This window comes from Corvus moneduloides, chromosome 8, assembly GCF_009650955.1.
Source record: "Corvus moneduloides isolate bCorMon1 chromosome 8, bCorMon1.pri, whole genome shotgun sequence".
NCBI lineage: Eukaryota > Metazoa > Chordata > Aves > Passeriformes > Corvidae > Corvus > Corvus moneduloides.
In genome coordinates, this window is record NC_045483.1 from 29605493 (window position 1) to 29622536 (window position 17044).

At 44.0% G+C, this 17044-nt stretch overlaps 1 protein-coding gene across 2 annotated transcripts in view; it reads left to right on the forward strand.

The window, feature by feature from the left end:
* The window catches only part of PHYHIPL (phytanoyl-CoA 2-hydroxylase interacting protein like), a 59066-nt gene that overhangs the window by 12679 nt on the left and 29343 nt on the right, over positions 1-17044 (forward strand). The window contains exon 1 of one of the 2 annotated variants that reach the window (XM_032115465.1): positions 10698-10961. The exons of the other annotated variant lie outside the window; for it this stretch is intronic. Within the exon in view, the coding sequence (XP_031971356.1) occupies positions 10856-10961 (106 nt within the window). The 5' untranslated portion in view covers positions 10698-10855. Of the gene's footprint in view, positions 1-10697; positions 10962-17044 lie in introns of those variants that run through there. 2 annotated transcript variants of the gene reach the window in all.

Here is a 17044-nt window from a genome sequence, read left to right on the forward strand (position 1 = left end):
GATAGCTCCACCTCACACCCTTACTTCTGTTGCTGTGCTCAATCTAGTATTGGAAAACTTTACTGTCACTTACGTGTACAAATTAGTACTTCCACAGCATGACAGGCAATACGTTCTAAGATTGATAAAATCCACACAGACGACTTTCCTGTCAACTGGCAGCTACTGTAAGTAGCCTGCTAAGGACAAGAGACCAGAACATTTATGTGGTGGGTTGACACAAGCTGGGTACCAGGTCCCTACCAAAGCTGCTCTGTCACTGCCCTTCTCAGCAGGGCAGGGGAGAGGAAATGTAATGAAAGGCTTGTGGGTCAAAATCAGGGCAGGGAGAGATCACTCAGCAATTACTGTCATGGGCAAAATGCACTCAGCTTGGGGAAATCAGCTTAATATATTACCAATCAAATCAGAGTAGGATAATGGGAAATAAAAACTAAATCTAAAAACACTTCCCCCCCACTTCTCCCTTCTTCCCTGGCTTCACTCCTGATTTGCTCTATCTCCTCCCCAACCAGTGGCACAGGGGGATGGGGAATTTGGGGTTTGGTCAGTTCATCACACATTTTCTCTGCTGCTCCTTCCTTCTCAGGGGAGGACTGCTCACACTCTTCCCCTGCTCCAGCATGAGGTCCCTCCCACAGAAGACAGTCCCCCTTGAACTTATCCAATGTGAGTCCTTCCCACAGGCTGCAGGGGAATCTCAGCTCCAGTGCTTGGACCACCTCCTCCCCCTCATTTTCCACTACCTTGGTGTCTGCTGGGTTGTTTCTTTCACATATTCTCATTCTTCTCTTCTGATTGCTCTTGCACAGGATTTTTTCCTTCTTCTTACATCTGTTATTCCGGTGGTGCTACCACCAATGTGGATGGGCTCAGCCTTTGCCAGGGTGGGTCTGCCTTGGAGCTGGCTGGCCTTGGCTCCATCACACCTGGGGGAAACTTCCAGCAGCTTCTCACAGAGTCACCCCTGTAGCAACCAAAAATTTGCCACACAAACCCAATGAAATTTAATTTCACTAATTAAAATCAACTGCTTCAACATAGAAAACAATTTTTTGTTACTTTCTACTTCATTTTCCCTCCTCACCCCAGAAATAACCAGGTGGATGTCACATGATCAACCCCAAAAATGTACTGTTGATAGCTAAATTGAATTTATGTGGAGATACATTAATCAGAAGCTGGCTCTCAGACAGATGGGAGTAGGTGAGGTTAGACTGAAAATGGATAAAAGCAAGAACAGAGAGAATCAAGAAGAAGAAAAATACTGGTATTAAAAAGAAAAATTACATAAATAACCCTGGTAAATTTGGTTAAAAAAACTAATGTAAGATACTGGGTGGGCAGTTAACATGGAAGAAGGAGAGGAAATTAGAGAAAAAGAATTTACAAATGATGAGCATTTGATGTGAATTCAGCAGGTGCCAGATAAGCAGTGATTGGACAAGTCTGAACACAGACCCACATTCCATCACACAGGAGCTGTCACTGTCACACCTCTGTCATTAGGCAACACCTGCACACTTGTTCTGCTTTGCAGGCAGCCTTGTCGCTATCAGCATGTGCAGATAAAGCCCCCTGAACTTTGGACAAGGAGCTGAGGAGCTTGTGTTAGCCCAGGAGAGAGAGTTTTACCATACTTCTTTGCTGTTTTCATTTCTCACTCCAGAATATATTGCATGTTATCAAAGATGGCTCTTGCAAACACACATAGGAACAATTTAGGGGGCATTCACAAAGACTAAATTTAGCCTCAGAAGCTTTTTCTTCCCCTGCTTCCTCTGGGGCAGCTCCGAGCACCTACAATGAACTCCCTTTGAGACACAGATGAAGATTTTTCTACTCTCCACTGACTGTGGAAAGATCCTAAGGCAAATAAACTCCTTAGGCTAAAGATGGCCTTTGCAATTATCCTCCTGTGCAGCCTGGTTTAAGAAGCAGGAGCAGTGAATCAGTCACTAACAGATTTTGAGTCAGTTCTAGGATTTTTAAGTCTCACAGAATGCTACAACTCCTCCACTGACTTTAAACACTCCAGGGCACTGTGTATGTACAGCAACTGGAAATCTGTGGGGATTGCTACACTATCAATAAACATCATACTGCAGGGCTGACATCTATTCAGAACACAAGTAACAGTGGTAGGACACAATTCAGAGCAGAACATGGTTTAATTAAAATGCTTGTGGATGTTGTTACAGAAACAGTGATGAATGCTCATTTCACCGTCTATTTGTATACTCTATTCTCGTTATCTAATCTGCCCGTATATGGGTGCTAGGTGGACATGCATTCCTACCAGAGCAAACCCATGGAAAACACAGCTGTTCATTGCTGTTTCTAATGTGAAATTGTTTCTGGTGAATTTTTGTGACATTTCAGTTGTGGATCACATATTGCATTGGGTCTGTGCGGCAAGGTTCTGGTAGCAGGGAGGGGACAGGCATGGCTAAAGGAGTGGCTTAAGGGAGCAGTGGCTGAAAGCTCCCCCCATGTCCAACAGAGCCCAAGTCATCCGACTCCAAGTCAGGCCCACCACTGGCCAAGGCCAAGCCGATCAGAAATTGCAGTAAAGCCTCTGTGATAACGTATTTAAGAAGGCAAAAAAAAAGTTAATTGTGCAGAAGTTTTTGCAGCCAGGGAAGGGAGGACTGAGAATATGTGAGAGAAACGCTCTGCACACACCAAGGTCAGTGCAGGAGGAGGGGCAGGAAGTGGTCCAGGTGCCAGAGTAGATTCCCCTGCAGCCCGTGGTGCAGACCATGGCAAGGCAGGTTGTCCCCCAGCAGCCCATGAAGATCCACAGGGGAGCAGAGACCCGCCTGCAGCCCATGAAGGAGACCCATGCCAGAGCAGTGGGATGCCCTAAAGAACGCTGTGAATCCGTGGCAAGCCCACGCTGGAGCAGGTTCCTGGGAGGGACTTGCAGACCTGTGGAGAGGGGAGCCCGTGCTGGAGCAGGTTTGTGACCCCATGGGGGACCCCCAGTGGAGCAGGCTGTTCCTGAGGGACTGAAGCCCATGGGAAGGGACCCACACTGGAGCAGTTCATGGAGAACTGCAGCCTGTGGGAAGGACTCTGGAAGCTGGGAGGATGGTCCTGTGAGAGGGACCCCATGCTGGAGCAGGGGAAGGGCTCTGCTCCCTGAGCAGCAGCAGAAACAATTTGTGCTGAACTGCCCATAACCCCCATTCCCGATCTCCCTGCACCACTGGTTGGGGAGGAGGTAGAGCCCAAAAAGGAGGGCGGGGTGGGGGAAGGTGGTTTTGAGATTTTTTTTACTTCTCATTGTCGTACTCTGATTTTGGTTGGTAGTAAATTTAATTAATTTATCTAAGGCAATTCCATTTTGTCCATGACAGTCATTGCTGAGTGATCTTTCCCTGCCCTTATATCAACCCATAAGCTTTTTGGTATATTTTCTCTCCCCTGTCCAGCTGAGGAGGGGAAAGTGAGAGCAGCTTTGGTGGGCACCTGGCATTCAGCCTGGGTCAATGCAAAATGTATATATAAATAATCATAGATCTGAAAAACAGTAGAAGAGCTTGTAGTAAGTGACTGAGTCAAATGAGAGAAATTTAAGATCAGTCTCACTACTCATGCAGTCTCTGAGCTAAGGAGAGGGAAAGTCTTGGTGTTCCTACTGTCACTGATTTAACACAATCTTCCTGGTGTTTCCTTAGCAGTTAATTGACTGTGTTCATGGTAGCAGCAGGGGATGAGACAATGGTGTCTTTCCTGTGTTGCCACATCACCTCAGTCATAGCAGATTGTGATGGTACAAAAGCAGTGACATCAACCTAGATCCCATCTTCTGTGCTTATGCAAAATGCTTATAGCTCTATAGCTGTAAGAAAATGAGATCAGTAGATGACATTGAGGAACTAACCACTTAGATTTTCTTCATTAACTTTATCAATGAACTGTACCTTCTTCTCGGCTATCTGAAGAGTTTTGGTTATCCAGTGAAAGGGTGTAGTAATATGAGGAAAATCTCATTCACAGGATCAGCTGAGAGAGTTTCAGAAAAGGCTTTGTGGAAAGGGGAAGGGCAGTAGGGAGAACATTAGAAGATACTGTAATGAAAAGCCAGCAGAAATGTGTCTTTTTCCAAGGAAAATGGGAAACACTGAAGAGAGAATGGGTCACTGCGGGCTACTTAAACAAGTAAAACTAAAATATGAACTGTGCTAGAAACAGAAAACTGGAGGGTCACCAAAACTGGATTTTATATTCCAAGTTTAGTACACAGGAGAGAAACAGGGACAGCATGAGGATACACTGAAACAGCTGCCAAGAGGTCAAAAATAACATGAAAATACTGTGTTTTAAGTCCTGAAGGCATGATAACACAAAATTACTTGACCAAGAAAATATTAATTGTAATTAATTTGTAATAAGGAGATAAATTTTGAGACCAGTTCTTACTCTCCCTAAAACTAATTGGACTTTTGCCATGAAGTTTATTGGGAAGGAGATTAAATAATGGCTTGCTTAAGAAATCATTGATGCAATTATGAACTGCTGGGAAAAAGTAACTAAGAAATACATAATGAAATATCATCACTTGAACAAGTGCATCTGATGTGTCCCTTCAGGTATTTAAAGAACTGATGGAACAGCTAGTTTCTAAAAAACCCCAGAGAGAATTGAGGAAGTATCAGGAGACTAATAAAGTGTCAGCATGCCAGAAGTCTTTAAAAACTGAAAAAAGAGTAACTACGGAAACTATTGTCTTATGGGCATGGCTCCAAATTGAAACAAATACTATAAATAGTGCAGCTAAAGGGGAAAATGTATTTGTATGGAGATGAATAGTGTAACAAGACCCTGATATGGCACAGGTGTACTGCAGTAAACCAAGCCAGGCCAATTAGAATGTTTATCCCTCCACATCTTTTATGATGAAGCCAGAAGATTAGCAGAGAACAGAACAACATCAGGACTTTACGAAGGCATTTGATGCTGTGCCACGTAATATCTTAAGGAAATTACTGAAACAAGTCAGCTGGGGCTAAAATTCATTTAAAGGTATCAAAGGCTGGCCACTGAACTGTAGACAGAAAGTAAATCTGAATAGCAGTCAGCATTGTCAAGGATAAGCAGACAGTAGTATCTTTTAAAGGTCAAGATATGGTCCAATATCTGGAGGATAAGGCACTAGTTAAATGTGAAAGTGGTTACAAAAGTAGGAAGACTGATTAACAGCACAGAGGAGAGAGGTTCAGATTGTTCTCTAAGGTTACTCTGGATCTCATAAAGGGAGGCTAAACATAAAATGAAATTAGTAAGTGATAACACTAAGCATTAACAGTACTTTGTGCCCATTAGGGAACAAATAAATTTCATGAACTACAATTACAATTTTTTGTGTATGAAAGAATTTGTCTTTTTTAGATGCTTATTCAGACTTTATAAAGATAATCAGAAAACTGAAAATCAGAAAGCAGCACCATCAATAGCATTAATGAAATTATAATTTCCTTGATATCTTTCCTTATCGGACAGAAATATTCCCTTTTAATTGTTTATGTTGCTTAGATTAGGTTGGGATTTGCACACCCAACCGGTACCATCAGAGGGCTCCATACTCTGAAGTTTTCCTTGTGAATGAGGGTGGTGTGGCAGTGGTGGGTGGTAAGGAATGAAGGTTTGGATACTGGGCATTTCTGTGATTGTCCTGGGTCAGACCAAGGACTTACCCAGGATAGTACAGTCCCTTTAACAGTGGCTGAAAATGGGTGTTTACAGAAGATGAAAGGCATGACAAGCACATATAACAGTCTTCAGTAACTCCTTCCTGGACTTCATTAGTTTTCAGCTTAGGGACTCTGAGTCACTTGTGGTTTTAGTAACTCTAAAGGATTCCCTTTGCATTAATTTTTCCAGCCTTCCCTTCAATGAACAAAAATTTCTAGCACTGGCACTGTCCTTTAGTCTTACAACTCTTAGATCCACTGCAGAAGGTACCACCTCCTTTTGTTTGCTCTGAAGCCGTTGCTATTAACTGCAACTGACACCCTCTAATTCCTGTATTGGGAGACTGGGCAGAGTCAGACTCTGGTTACCCCATTTGTGCCACTTGTGCTGCAGTGAATCTCTACCTCATATGCCCTTGGTTGCCTTTTTCACAGACTGATTGTCCTTTAATCCAAGTAGTAGACTAGCTTTTGCCTACACTGAAGCCATTTTTCCAGATTCATGAGTAGGTTCTCTGGCCCCAGAAGTCACAAGATGGCCTCAGAATTGTATCTTTGATGTTTTAAAGTATGCTTTATGGCCTTGCAAGAGAAGCCTGAATGCGTGAACTGAATGCAATTGCTGAAATGAAGTCCCCTGAACAGGGAAGGAGAGACATTTTGAGATGTATGAGCCACTGCATGCACCTCACTGGAGAGTTCCCAGCAATTGTGGGGCTTCCCAGCATCTCAAACAACACCAAAGCAGAAAACAGCAGGCAGAGACATTTCCAGGAGAGCTGTAGCCTCACTGCTGAACTTGGTGTCAGGGTGCCTGGCAGAAAGAGGGAGGGAGACTCACTCTAGGGCTAAGAATAAACACTGCTGTTCTGCCTTGGATTTTCCTTGAGTATAAAAGGGGGACTTCTGCCATCATCCTTATTGTCTGAGCATTTGAGGAGGCTCTTGCTTTGCTGAGAACAAACAAAGAGGTTCCTGGTTAGATACTGTGCCTAGTGCTCTAAATTGTCATACATCAATGTCTGTCTCAGTTAGCAAAGGATGCTTGTCATACTGCACATTAACTCTACAGAGTCATGGTTTTCACTTAGGGTCTTAAGTTTTGGGATGGTTTTTTGTCTTTCTGTCACCAGTCTGTGGATTTTACTTCAGTTCTATGGTATTTCAAGAATGTTTTGCACACAATCATTCTCAAGTATGTGCCTTCGCATGCTTGAAACACTTGACATGTCCATTAAAGACAGAGAATGACTGAAAAATTGCAAAGAATTTATTTCCGTGAAACTTCAGGGATTAGATGCTAAGTTTAGTCAGTGCACCTTTTACAACTGTCCCTCCATACTGATTTTGATCCTTCCTTTTATCTGTCCTTTAATATTTTGCTTTTCTCCTCAGAAGTGACATATTAACAGCAGGAAAAAAAATCTCAAAATGCTGTCTTTAATTCCTCTCTGGTTTTTCTTTCCTGAAAACCATGTCTGTAGCCTTTTTGCCCTATGCTTGCACAGTCCACTGAGCAATAACACATCGTTTTTTATTCCCAAGTGGGAAGGCAGAGCTGGAACTCTGAGTCTTGCTGAGGTCTGAGAAAGGGGGTTTCTTTTATAACTTGCAGATAAAAACCTGCTACAATGAAATACAAAAGAGTTTTCAAATAGTGAGGATGGGGTTGCCCAGCTCTGTGCTGTGCTCTGCTGCTAACGCACAGCAGTTTTCCCAAAACAGAGCGCAACACAGGTGGGGCTGGACTTTGTAATCATGGGGAGGGTTTGTTTGTGGGGAGGAAAGGAATACACAGCCCCTTTCCCCCTTGCTTTAGGGCATGAATGAGCTTGTGCCTTTTAGGAAAGAAGCCACACACCTCTCCAGCTGGCTGGCAGCCTCTCTGCCTTTCTGCTGTAGAGTCATAGCCCTGCAGCAAGATCTTGCTGACCTACCTGGGGGACTGTGAGTGCCAGGCTGAGGCAGGAGAGCTGAGATTGTTGAACCTTGCCAGGCAAGGGCTGTGTGTCACAGCTCACATTTCCTGGTACGTGCATAACGCTAGGAAATGCTGCTTCTCTCTCCTTGTGTGAGGTTACTGTAATAACAGACACATTGTTGAACTACAGAAGTTGGTAAGATTCTGTTTATCTAAATGTTGAAAGTCTGAGAGGTTGCTGTTGTGGCAAATTCTTTGCAAGCTTTTGCAGTTCTAAACACATGACCCTCTGCTGTCTCTACCGATGTGCTGCCATTGGCAGGCTTTCCATTACATAATGTTGACCCATATTTGTGGTATGTGACATTTTTTGCTAAACACTGTCAGGGATAATCTGTCACAGAACAAATTTTCTGATTATATGCTGAGACTCTGTCATCCTTTGGCACAAACATAACTTGTGCCTCAGACAATGCTATTCCCTGTTAAGACAAGCAGAGTACAGTTCTCTCAGGTAAGAAAAATGTCATGAGAGCATTGTGTGCTCTGAGACTGAAATACTTAGGACTAAATTCATTGCCAAGTGATTGCATGGAATCACACCTGGGAGTAATTTGAGCTTTAAAAAATGTTAATCCCTCGCCCAGGTGATGGGAGGAGTGATAGGATGAAGGAAGCCTGAAGTGTGACTCTGCAAAATACTGTCTCAGGCAGGTCCAGATTTAGAAAAGTGGAGCTATGGAAAAGATTTTTCTGCTCTACACTTACACTGGAGTCTGTGCCAGTATTTGGAGAATTAATCAGTCTTTTCTTAAAAAAAAAATTGTAATGGTGTGGGGAAAGAAACAGATATAGCTCAGCCAGGGGTTATTGCTACAAGGTAGCTGAGAAATGAGAGGCCTTTGAGGAATGGGAACACCCCCAAAGCTGTCCGCTTTCAAAGAGCTATGCAAAATCCATCTGTTCTTAAAAACCTGATTTCAGTTGCATAGAATAAGAAGTAGAGGAGAGAAAGGTCTATAAAATAGAGGCAGAGAGAATAAGATGGGAATTCTCTCAGTATTCAAGAACAGCGTCTGTTTCAAATGGACTTTATATAATGTTATAGCAAAGAAGTAACAAGATTGTGTGAGCTGCTGAAGCGTCTGCCACATTGTGGAAGGGAATGAATGTGGAACATAGGCTGAGAGACTAAATACACCATCTTCAGAGAAAGACATTTTCCAGCCTTATGTAGGAGATGACTGTGTGCTAAGAACAGTTGCAATATCAAGGAGAAAGGTTTTGCTTCAGTGCAGGGAATTAATGCTTGTCAGAGACAAAATTAAAAGCTGATGAATGCAGTCTCACCCACTTTCATTTCTTCCCTCTCTGATTCTATATTTGTCCTCATTCTGTCTGCGCATTCATTCATATATTCCTCTCCCTTCGCACCTCCCCGTTGACTCACACTCTCCCTTCCTGTTATTACTTCCTTTTCATTTTCTCTTCCTTTAGGTTCCCTTCCCACTCATTCCGTTTCTCCCCTGCCTGACCCCTCTGCACACATTTTCCATCCTGATGAAAAACATCAGAGAAATAAAGGGCAGGAAAAAAAAGATGAGCAAGAAAGTGTGTGTAAGTGTGTGTAATGAGTACACAGCCCCAGAAGGGTGCTCAGTATTGCACTCTCTCCCCAGGATGTACAGGTTTTTGAAGGTGTCAGAGGAATCCAAGCTCCTAAAACCTATTCCTTGCTTCTAGGCTGCAGCACTTGGCAGTGGCTTTGTGAAAGGCAACACCAGAGTTCATTTTCTGAGATTAGTGTCCCCAGAAACCATCGTAACAAATGGAAGGATCCCAAAGTCCAGTGGTAGTGGAATGACAGACACCTAGCTGTGCAATAGGGCTTGCTACTGTGCCAGATCAGTGAGGACTGAGAGGACACTGGGAGGTCTTGGGACTGCAGAAAGAGAAATGGGACTTTTAGGGACTCTGGATTTGCTGTCATGCAATGCTGACCAAGAAACATCACAGCCTCAGTCTTGATGGGAGCCTGTGTGCAATGAACTGCTGTTTCTCAAAGCAGCCAGTGCTGGTGTCTCAAGATCAATGGCTAAATGGTGTGAATTTTGGTTTGGTGAAACAACAAACTGGTGCCAGGAATGCTTGTTGTAATGTGTGGTAGGAAATGGGCTCAAAACACTTTCCAGTCTGGAAATTGGTGATCCCATCCCACCACAGTGAGCTTGATCCCAGAGTCAGTCTGTGACCTGGAGAAAGCAGTGCACTCCTGCAGCTCCTGAGGCCCAGAGGCTGCTCCTTTGTCCAGCCTGTGGGCCTGTGCTGAGGAAGGAGCTGAGCTGTCACACCTGATGATGCTGCAGTGGTACACACCAGTTTAATCTATTAGCCTATTACTCTTTAAATTTTCTTCTTTTCTGGCCCTGTTCTTGTTCCTGAAGCTCGGAACTGATAAATAAGTGCTTTTCAAAAAAGCTTGATAGGAATGGCACTGCTACCACGTGGATTATTTCTCCTTCCCACAAAAAGGGCAGGTGGGAAGTGTGCAGAGCAGACAGCCAGAAACGGCTAATTCCCATACCCTCTTTTGCAATCAATAACCTGCCATCTTTTCTATGTTTATCAATCTAAATCCGGCTAATATTTCTTTCTGCAAATACTTGCATAATCGAAGGATCAGAGTGGACGGCAGAGCCCTTGCAGTTGGGTGGGATTGCACGCAGCAGTCATGGTGGGCTGCGCGCTTGGAGAAGGGGAAGTCGCTAACAGTGGTTTGGGGGTGGTTTTGCCTTGGGCGACTCTCTCGGGTTACGGGGTAACCTCGAAACAAACCACGCCGCGGCGGTGGGCAGCTGTGCTCGAGGCCGGCCGGCTGGAACCCCGACCGGCCGTTCGCAGGGCCTGACCCGGAGGGCTTGGACTCCCCGGCAGCTTCCCGTGGAGGCGCGGCCTCCGTTACATAAGGAGCGGAGGGGGAAGGGACGGTTCCGCGGCGGCGGCGGCCGCGGCCCCTTTAAACGCGGATCCCGGGGCGCGCCGGGCACCCGCCTCGCTGCTGCCCCCTCCCCGGCTCGCTGCGGTGACAAATCCGCTCCTCGCCCGCCTCCTCCGCCGAGCGCTCGCAGCCGAGCCGGGCGGCGCCGGGAAGCGCTGCCGCGCGGCTCTGCACCGCAGCCGGCCAGCCCCAGCCCCAGCCCCCGGCCAAGCCACAGCAGGAGCGGCGAGGGGCGCGATGGAGGCTCCGCGCCTGGCGCACACCATGAGCAGCCCCACGAGCCCCTGCGAGGAGGTGATCAAGAACCTCAGCCTGGAGGCGATTCAGCTCTGCGATAGGGACGGTAAGCCCGGGCTCGGCGCGGCTAATCCCTGCAGACGTAAGATGCTGCTGCCCTCATGGATGCTAATGCAAATTAATCCCACGTCGTATAGTCCTTTGTTATCCCCCAAGAATTTGTAGGTGCAAGTGTTCCCCACCCCTCCCGCCGCCGCCGCCACCCTCCTGCCATTGAGAACAAAAGAAGAAGAGAAGGTTGCACCTTGCTGGAGGGAAGGGAGGGAAAACCGCCGCTCCCTAAGCCGTGCCTGGCGTTGCAGTGCGATTACCCCGGGCAAGCCTGATGCACAACCCTGCCCCTGCCAGGAATGGACGCTGGGGCTTGTTCTGGGAGAGGCAGCAACGAGAGCCAGAGCCCGCGCTGCGGAGAGTCCGGAGCTAGGGATGGGATAGTGGCCCTGGCGGGGTTTTGTTGCCCGCGGTCTCCAAAGTCCTTTGTATTATAGGGCAATTCCCGTGCTTCAAATACACGGGCGGATGTGCCGGCTGACGTGGGCAAGCGGCCAGACTTGTTGCCAGTGGCTCCTGAGAGCCATGGGGCGGCGAGCGGACCGAGCTTGGGGCTGGCAAGACGGGGCGCGGGGGGAAGCCGAGAGGGAGGCGGTTCAGCACCGCGGACAGCAGCGCGGCGGCGGGCCCGGTGCGCCGTGCCCGGCTCCGAGCCGCGCTTCCCGCCCGCTCCCCTCCGCGCCGCGCCTGGCGCCCGCCCCGCCGCGGGAGACCGCAGTGCCCTGGGGACAGCGGCTGTCAGCCCGTCCGTCACCCCGCAGGCAGATGAAGTTTGGTTTCAGAGCCGCGGGTGCGGGTGTTAAAGGTTGTCTGTGTTGAAGCAAGCAGATAAATGTCAGGTGGTGACGAGGGACAGCCAAAACAAGTGTACGTGCTCGAAGCGGCACTGACGGCTGACTAGGGGAGAAGAGAGACGTGTCGTTTGTACACAACTGTGATTGATAAAACTAAACAGGCGCGCTGACTGTCAAACAATGAACTAATATTTTCTCGTAGAGAAATAATTTGTGGCATACAATTTGTGCTCATATACCAGATGATTCCTCTCTTGTCATTTCACATCGAACTATTGAAAATAACTTCTCATTTTTGGATGCAAAATGTGCTTTGGGTGTGGAATTTATGTTACCTAGTAAATGTACCAAGGAACGGAGATACTGGATCAGTGATTGGTACAGCTGAATTAATGAAACTATTTCCTTGTCGTGAGTCTATTTTTGGAGCATAACTGTTAAAGCTGATAGAGGGAGTCAGGCCAGTTTTCTCCGTTATTTTTTAAAAATTATGGTTAAATATTTCATTTTTTTTCACCTAGGCAGACTCTAACATTTAAAAAGCTGAATTTTGGTAAGCTCTTTATTTTTCTTGTAATAGAAAAAAAAATTATAAGGTATTGAAAAGTCTCAGTTATTCTTTTTCTAGCTACATTAGCAATTCTTTGATTTTTTTGTTTTAATATTTTAATTTAGATATGTGCACTTCCATCCGTTCATGCCTTACTCACTGCCACAGGACACAGGAAACTGAGCTGTGTTTATAGTAGTGGAGGTTAGACTGGTTTTTTGTTAAAACACCTTTTCACATATATTCCTTTTAATTAATAGTAGATACAAATAAAAATAGATAAGTTATGCAGTCTTTCATATTTGTGTACCCTAAGTAATGGTAGTGAAGTAGTCCATGTTTATCATGACAAACTCTGTTTGGTTTAACATACAATAGTGAAGGACTTCTCGATTCCTATGGAATAATGTCATACAGACAAGCGAATGGAAAAATGTAGTATTTTTCATTTCAGTTCCTTTTTGATTAGACTTCACTGGAAAACAACTTTCCTGCAGATGTGGCTTTACAAACTAAATTCATCAAGCAAGCTGCCATCATCCAGGACCGTTGCTTTCCCAGTACGTGGTTGAATTTCCAAAGGAAGTGCCTATGTTGGGGATGGGAGAGAGACAACTCAGTGCCTCAGCTGGCACAGGGCTGTTCTTGCGCACACTCCGGTATTTCCTACAGGTGGCACTTATGCATCAAAAAGCTTGTTTTAATGGGAACACAAAACAAGGCAGCAAAGGTGAAGGCATTCATCTTTGAGATAAGCGTACAAATGTATATGCAATACATTTAGATCCCTGAGTGTCTACATGGGTGTATTTGTATCATAAATACTTGCGTTTATTTTAGGGTATCTTTGTTGAAGAAAGTGAGGTTCTTAAGGTGATTAGCATCACTGAGGTAAAACAAAGTCTTGCAATAAATAGCAATGTATTACACATAGTAAATTATAAATATGATAGATTTGTATTCTGAAAATATCCTTGGTCTTTAAGCTGTAGTAACTGTACAGACAGCCAGTGAAATCATAACTTTATACATCCAACTATGACAAATTTTGCAACACAGTTGGAATTGCAAGCAATGCTGCAGTAAAAACATAAGCAGTAATGGAAAATTTATGTAGCAAAATATTTTTCTTGTTTTCTAAGATGAGAGGATTAATATTGAGATGTTTTGTATTCAGCAAAGTGCGTTATACCTTCTGTGGAGATATATACAGGAGCCACAAATCTAGAAACTGGAGTAAGCAATTAATAACATCATAAGAGTTCAACTATTTATGGATTTTTTCTGGGGTTTTTTCAGCGTTGTTTTTGCAGGCGTTGTCATCTCTCTTAATGAATCAAAGCAATTTAAAAACTTACAAATGTTAAATAAGAGATAATAAATGTATGCATTTTGGAAATTTCTTTTTAGAAAAAATCTCCTGATATGGTTTGGTTCTAAGTGAATGCAACATTCTAAAGGCAGTTATGAGCTGTTATTTACTAAGGCATCTTGCATCATTTGCTCTTATTCTCTTACAGGGGTCTAATAGCACAGCTCAGTGTTAGTCTGACGCTCAGTCTAAAGTGTAGTTCCTTAGGACTCTCCTGAACTCACTCTGTGTACAGGAAAACGTGTAGTATTTGTTATTTTCCTTTGCCACATTTGAACATTGTAGCCATACTTCTATAAACTTGGGCCAGGAATGAATGTTTAATCAGTGCTGAACATTCTGGTGACCTTTTTATAAAATTTGTATTATCCTCACCTGGGGATTAAACCTTTAGTAGATGGATGGATGTCTTTTGTGTCATGAGCACGCCAATGCTATGGAAATACAGCTGATGCCAGGAAACCTTAAGTCTTGGAAGAAACCAAGCTTTTCATAGGCTTGGTAGAACGGTCTTGGATGTCAGCAGCTGAATTCCCCGAAGCTGAACTGTGGCTGTGCCGTGCTCCTGCTACAGATGATGCACTTTGGCTGCTGGGTCCTGCCAGGCTGAGAGCCGTGACGCCGTCATCCACTCCCCCTGCTCTCACGTTGGCATAGAGGGAAAGCAGAAGACACCTATCAAAACAACACCTGTCAAAATGCAGAAAGAAGAAGAGCAGAGAAACAAACCTTCAAAGAGGATGCTGGAACTTGGGATGCACAGACAAGGGAGTCAGGCAAGAAAACTGGATCTGGAGACACTAACAGACTGGAGGCAGTGGCTGGTCAAGGGCAGAAGAACAGGAAAGACTTGCAAGCTGGGGATTAGGTTAAATGGGAGGGCAGAAGTGGACAAAATAACCCTGAATGAGAATAGGAAAAGATAAAGGAGCAAGGAAGGCAATCTAAGTTCAGGCAGCATGCCCAGGGAAGTAAAACTGGGGGTGAAAAGGTGAGGGGATGTTCACTCAGATTAGATTAATTTGAAGAATGAGGATTGGGAACCTGTGAAGAGTAAACCTGGTGACCTGCGTGCAAAGAAGAGACAAAAATTACAAGAGGGGGGCTGCTGGGCAGTTTGGACCATAGAGCTCAGGAGTAAAGGAATGGAACTAGGACTCGCTGAGCAGAGAGACTGGGACTGAAAGGACAGCCTTAGGAATGAAGAACAGGACTTCTGAAGCGTGACTGGGGAAGAAGGAAGTGGGACAGGAACAAGTTCAAGGACCAGGGCACAAGAGGCTGTGCTTTGGTGTGACCACCAGAGAAGGGTCAGTGTGTATCAGTGCATGACATCTTCCAGAGCCACACACGACCCCAGGATGCCAAATTCTCCTTGTTCATTTGCCAGCAGAGAAGGGTACCATGGAGTACTCAAGAGTCAATGGCTGCTGCTGACTTCAGTGAGAGTAGGACTTTAAAAAAAATGCTTTGAGAGAGAACATTAACCACCTTAAGTAACTTTCCTGTGCCTCAGTTTTCCATGTGTTAAATGGAAGCATATTGCTGCCTCCCCTCCTGCAATGTTTTCAAAATAAACAAATGAATGTTAATCAGACAGACACTGTAGTAGCCTGGAAAACACATGAGGTGCATGGAAAAACCCATGATGAAATTCATAATTTTATCTTCAGAGAAGAATATGAATAATGTGTAGCAAATAAGTCCTGGGACTACACACTGAACAACAGCAAATAACTGTTACAAGAAAAATAGTTCATTATGTACGCACTATTCATTATGTATGCTGAATGAGTCAGAATTTATGTGGAAAAATAAGTATGTAACCATGCAGTTAAAGGCTATATCATAATCTAAACAAAGTGCCCAACTTCAGGTTATTGAATTATGCTTCATTCTGGTATTTTCTAACCATTGATGGCTTGAACTATACAATCTCACTAAAGTGTTTTTAAAGCTTTTTTTCTGTCTTCATATATTTGAAGATAGTATTTAGGCAGCAGGATCAGGGCTGGAACTGGTGTCTTGGCCAGTGTCAATCAATTTCATCACCTTCCAAACACTTGGCACCACCACAACTGTTTAGTCTAAAAGGCTTGTATAAAAACATTACATCATATAAGCTAAGATGTCATTTCTGGTTTATGTAAACAGCTTGCATCTTTGGCTTTCCATGTTATTTGAGCATGTCTCATGTTTTCTAATTTATCTCAGGAGTTTATTATCATGCTGGACTTATTGGAGGATTCTGAAAGATTTTTCTGTAGTTCATTAATTGGGGTTTTCATTGCCGTATTGTGTACACATTCACCTTTCAGATAGAAGGGATGAAGTGGCATCATCCAGTCTCTGGATGTGATCTTCAAATCCCCGTTTTGGCATTATGGACCAGTATCACTGCTATTTCTGAAATGTCATCATGTATGTCTAAGAGATGGGAAAAAATTGAATGTCTAGGTAGACTCCCACATGAAGGACAATTGAGAGATCCAAATTTCACAGTAATTCTTAGTGTCCTGAATCTTTGTTGCTGATTAGATGTTTGGTTTCTTAAAAAACTATGGCACTTCTGAGCACAGTTCATGTTTTCTGTGTCCAACATAATAGAGAAGTGCTTGTTTTTGTGATATTTTGATAGGACACAAAATTCAGAGTTATGTTTATTGTTGTTTTTTTCCTCTCCCCGGCTGCAAATTTAGAGATTTAAATTCACTCTCTTCAAAATGCAAACTGTGCTAAGAAATGTATTTCTTCCAAAAAATTATGTCTAACCTGGCTGAACTTGAACATTATGATGACAGGGGGTTTTTTGTGACAAACAATAATGCTGCTTCAGGTAGGAGTTAAAATCTAGTACATCACTCCAAAAGCTCTCTTGCTGCAAAGAAAAATACTTAATACTGTTTTAGCTTTACATGCTTGGCAGAGACTAAGATTTCACATGTAATATTCCTCACTGATAGAACAGAAAAATACTAAATGGAGCCAAGCAACAAGTCTTCATGAATGATCTTTAGAGTTGTGGAAGAGAAGAAGACAAATGATTTGCCTATGTCTTCCACTTCAGCAAGTATTTCATCCTGTCTTGGTTTATGTCACAAGTAATGATGTCTCCAGTTAGTGAGCCTTTGCTGGAAACTGGCTATTCAATATCCTGGTGTCAAGAAATGTAGTCATCCAAATTCTTCCTTTATATTCATGAATTTTTAGGGTTATTTTCCTTCCTTCTTTCTCCTCATCTTCTTTTAGAGCTTTATGACACTCAAACCTGTGTAATTGATTATGAGCTATTTTGTCTGGCAATGACCAAGTTATATATTATTAGCTATTTATATATTGCCTGCCATTCTATTTGTGCCCCT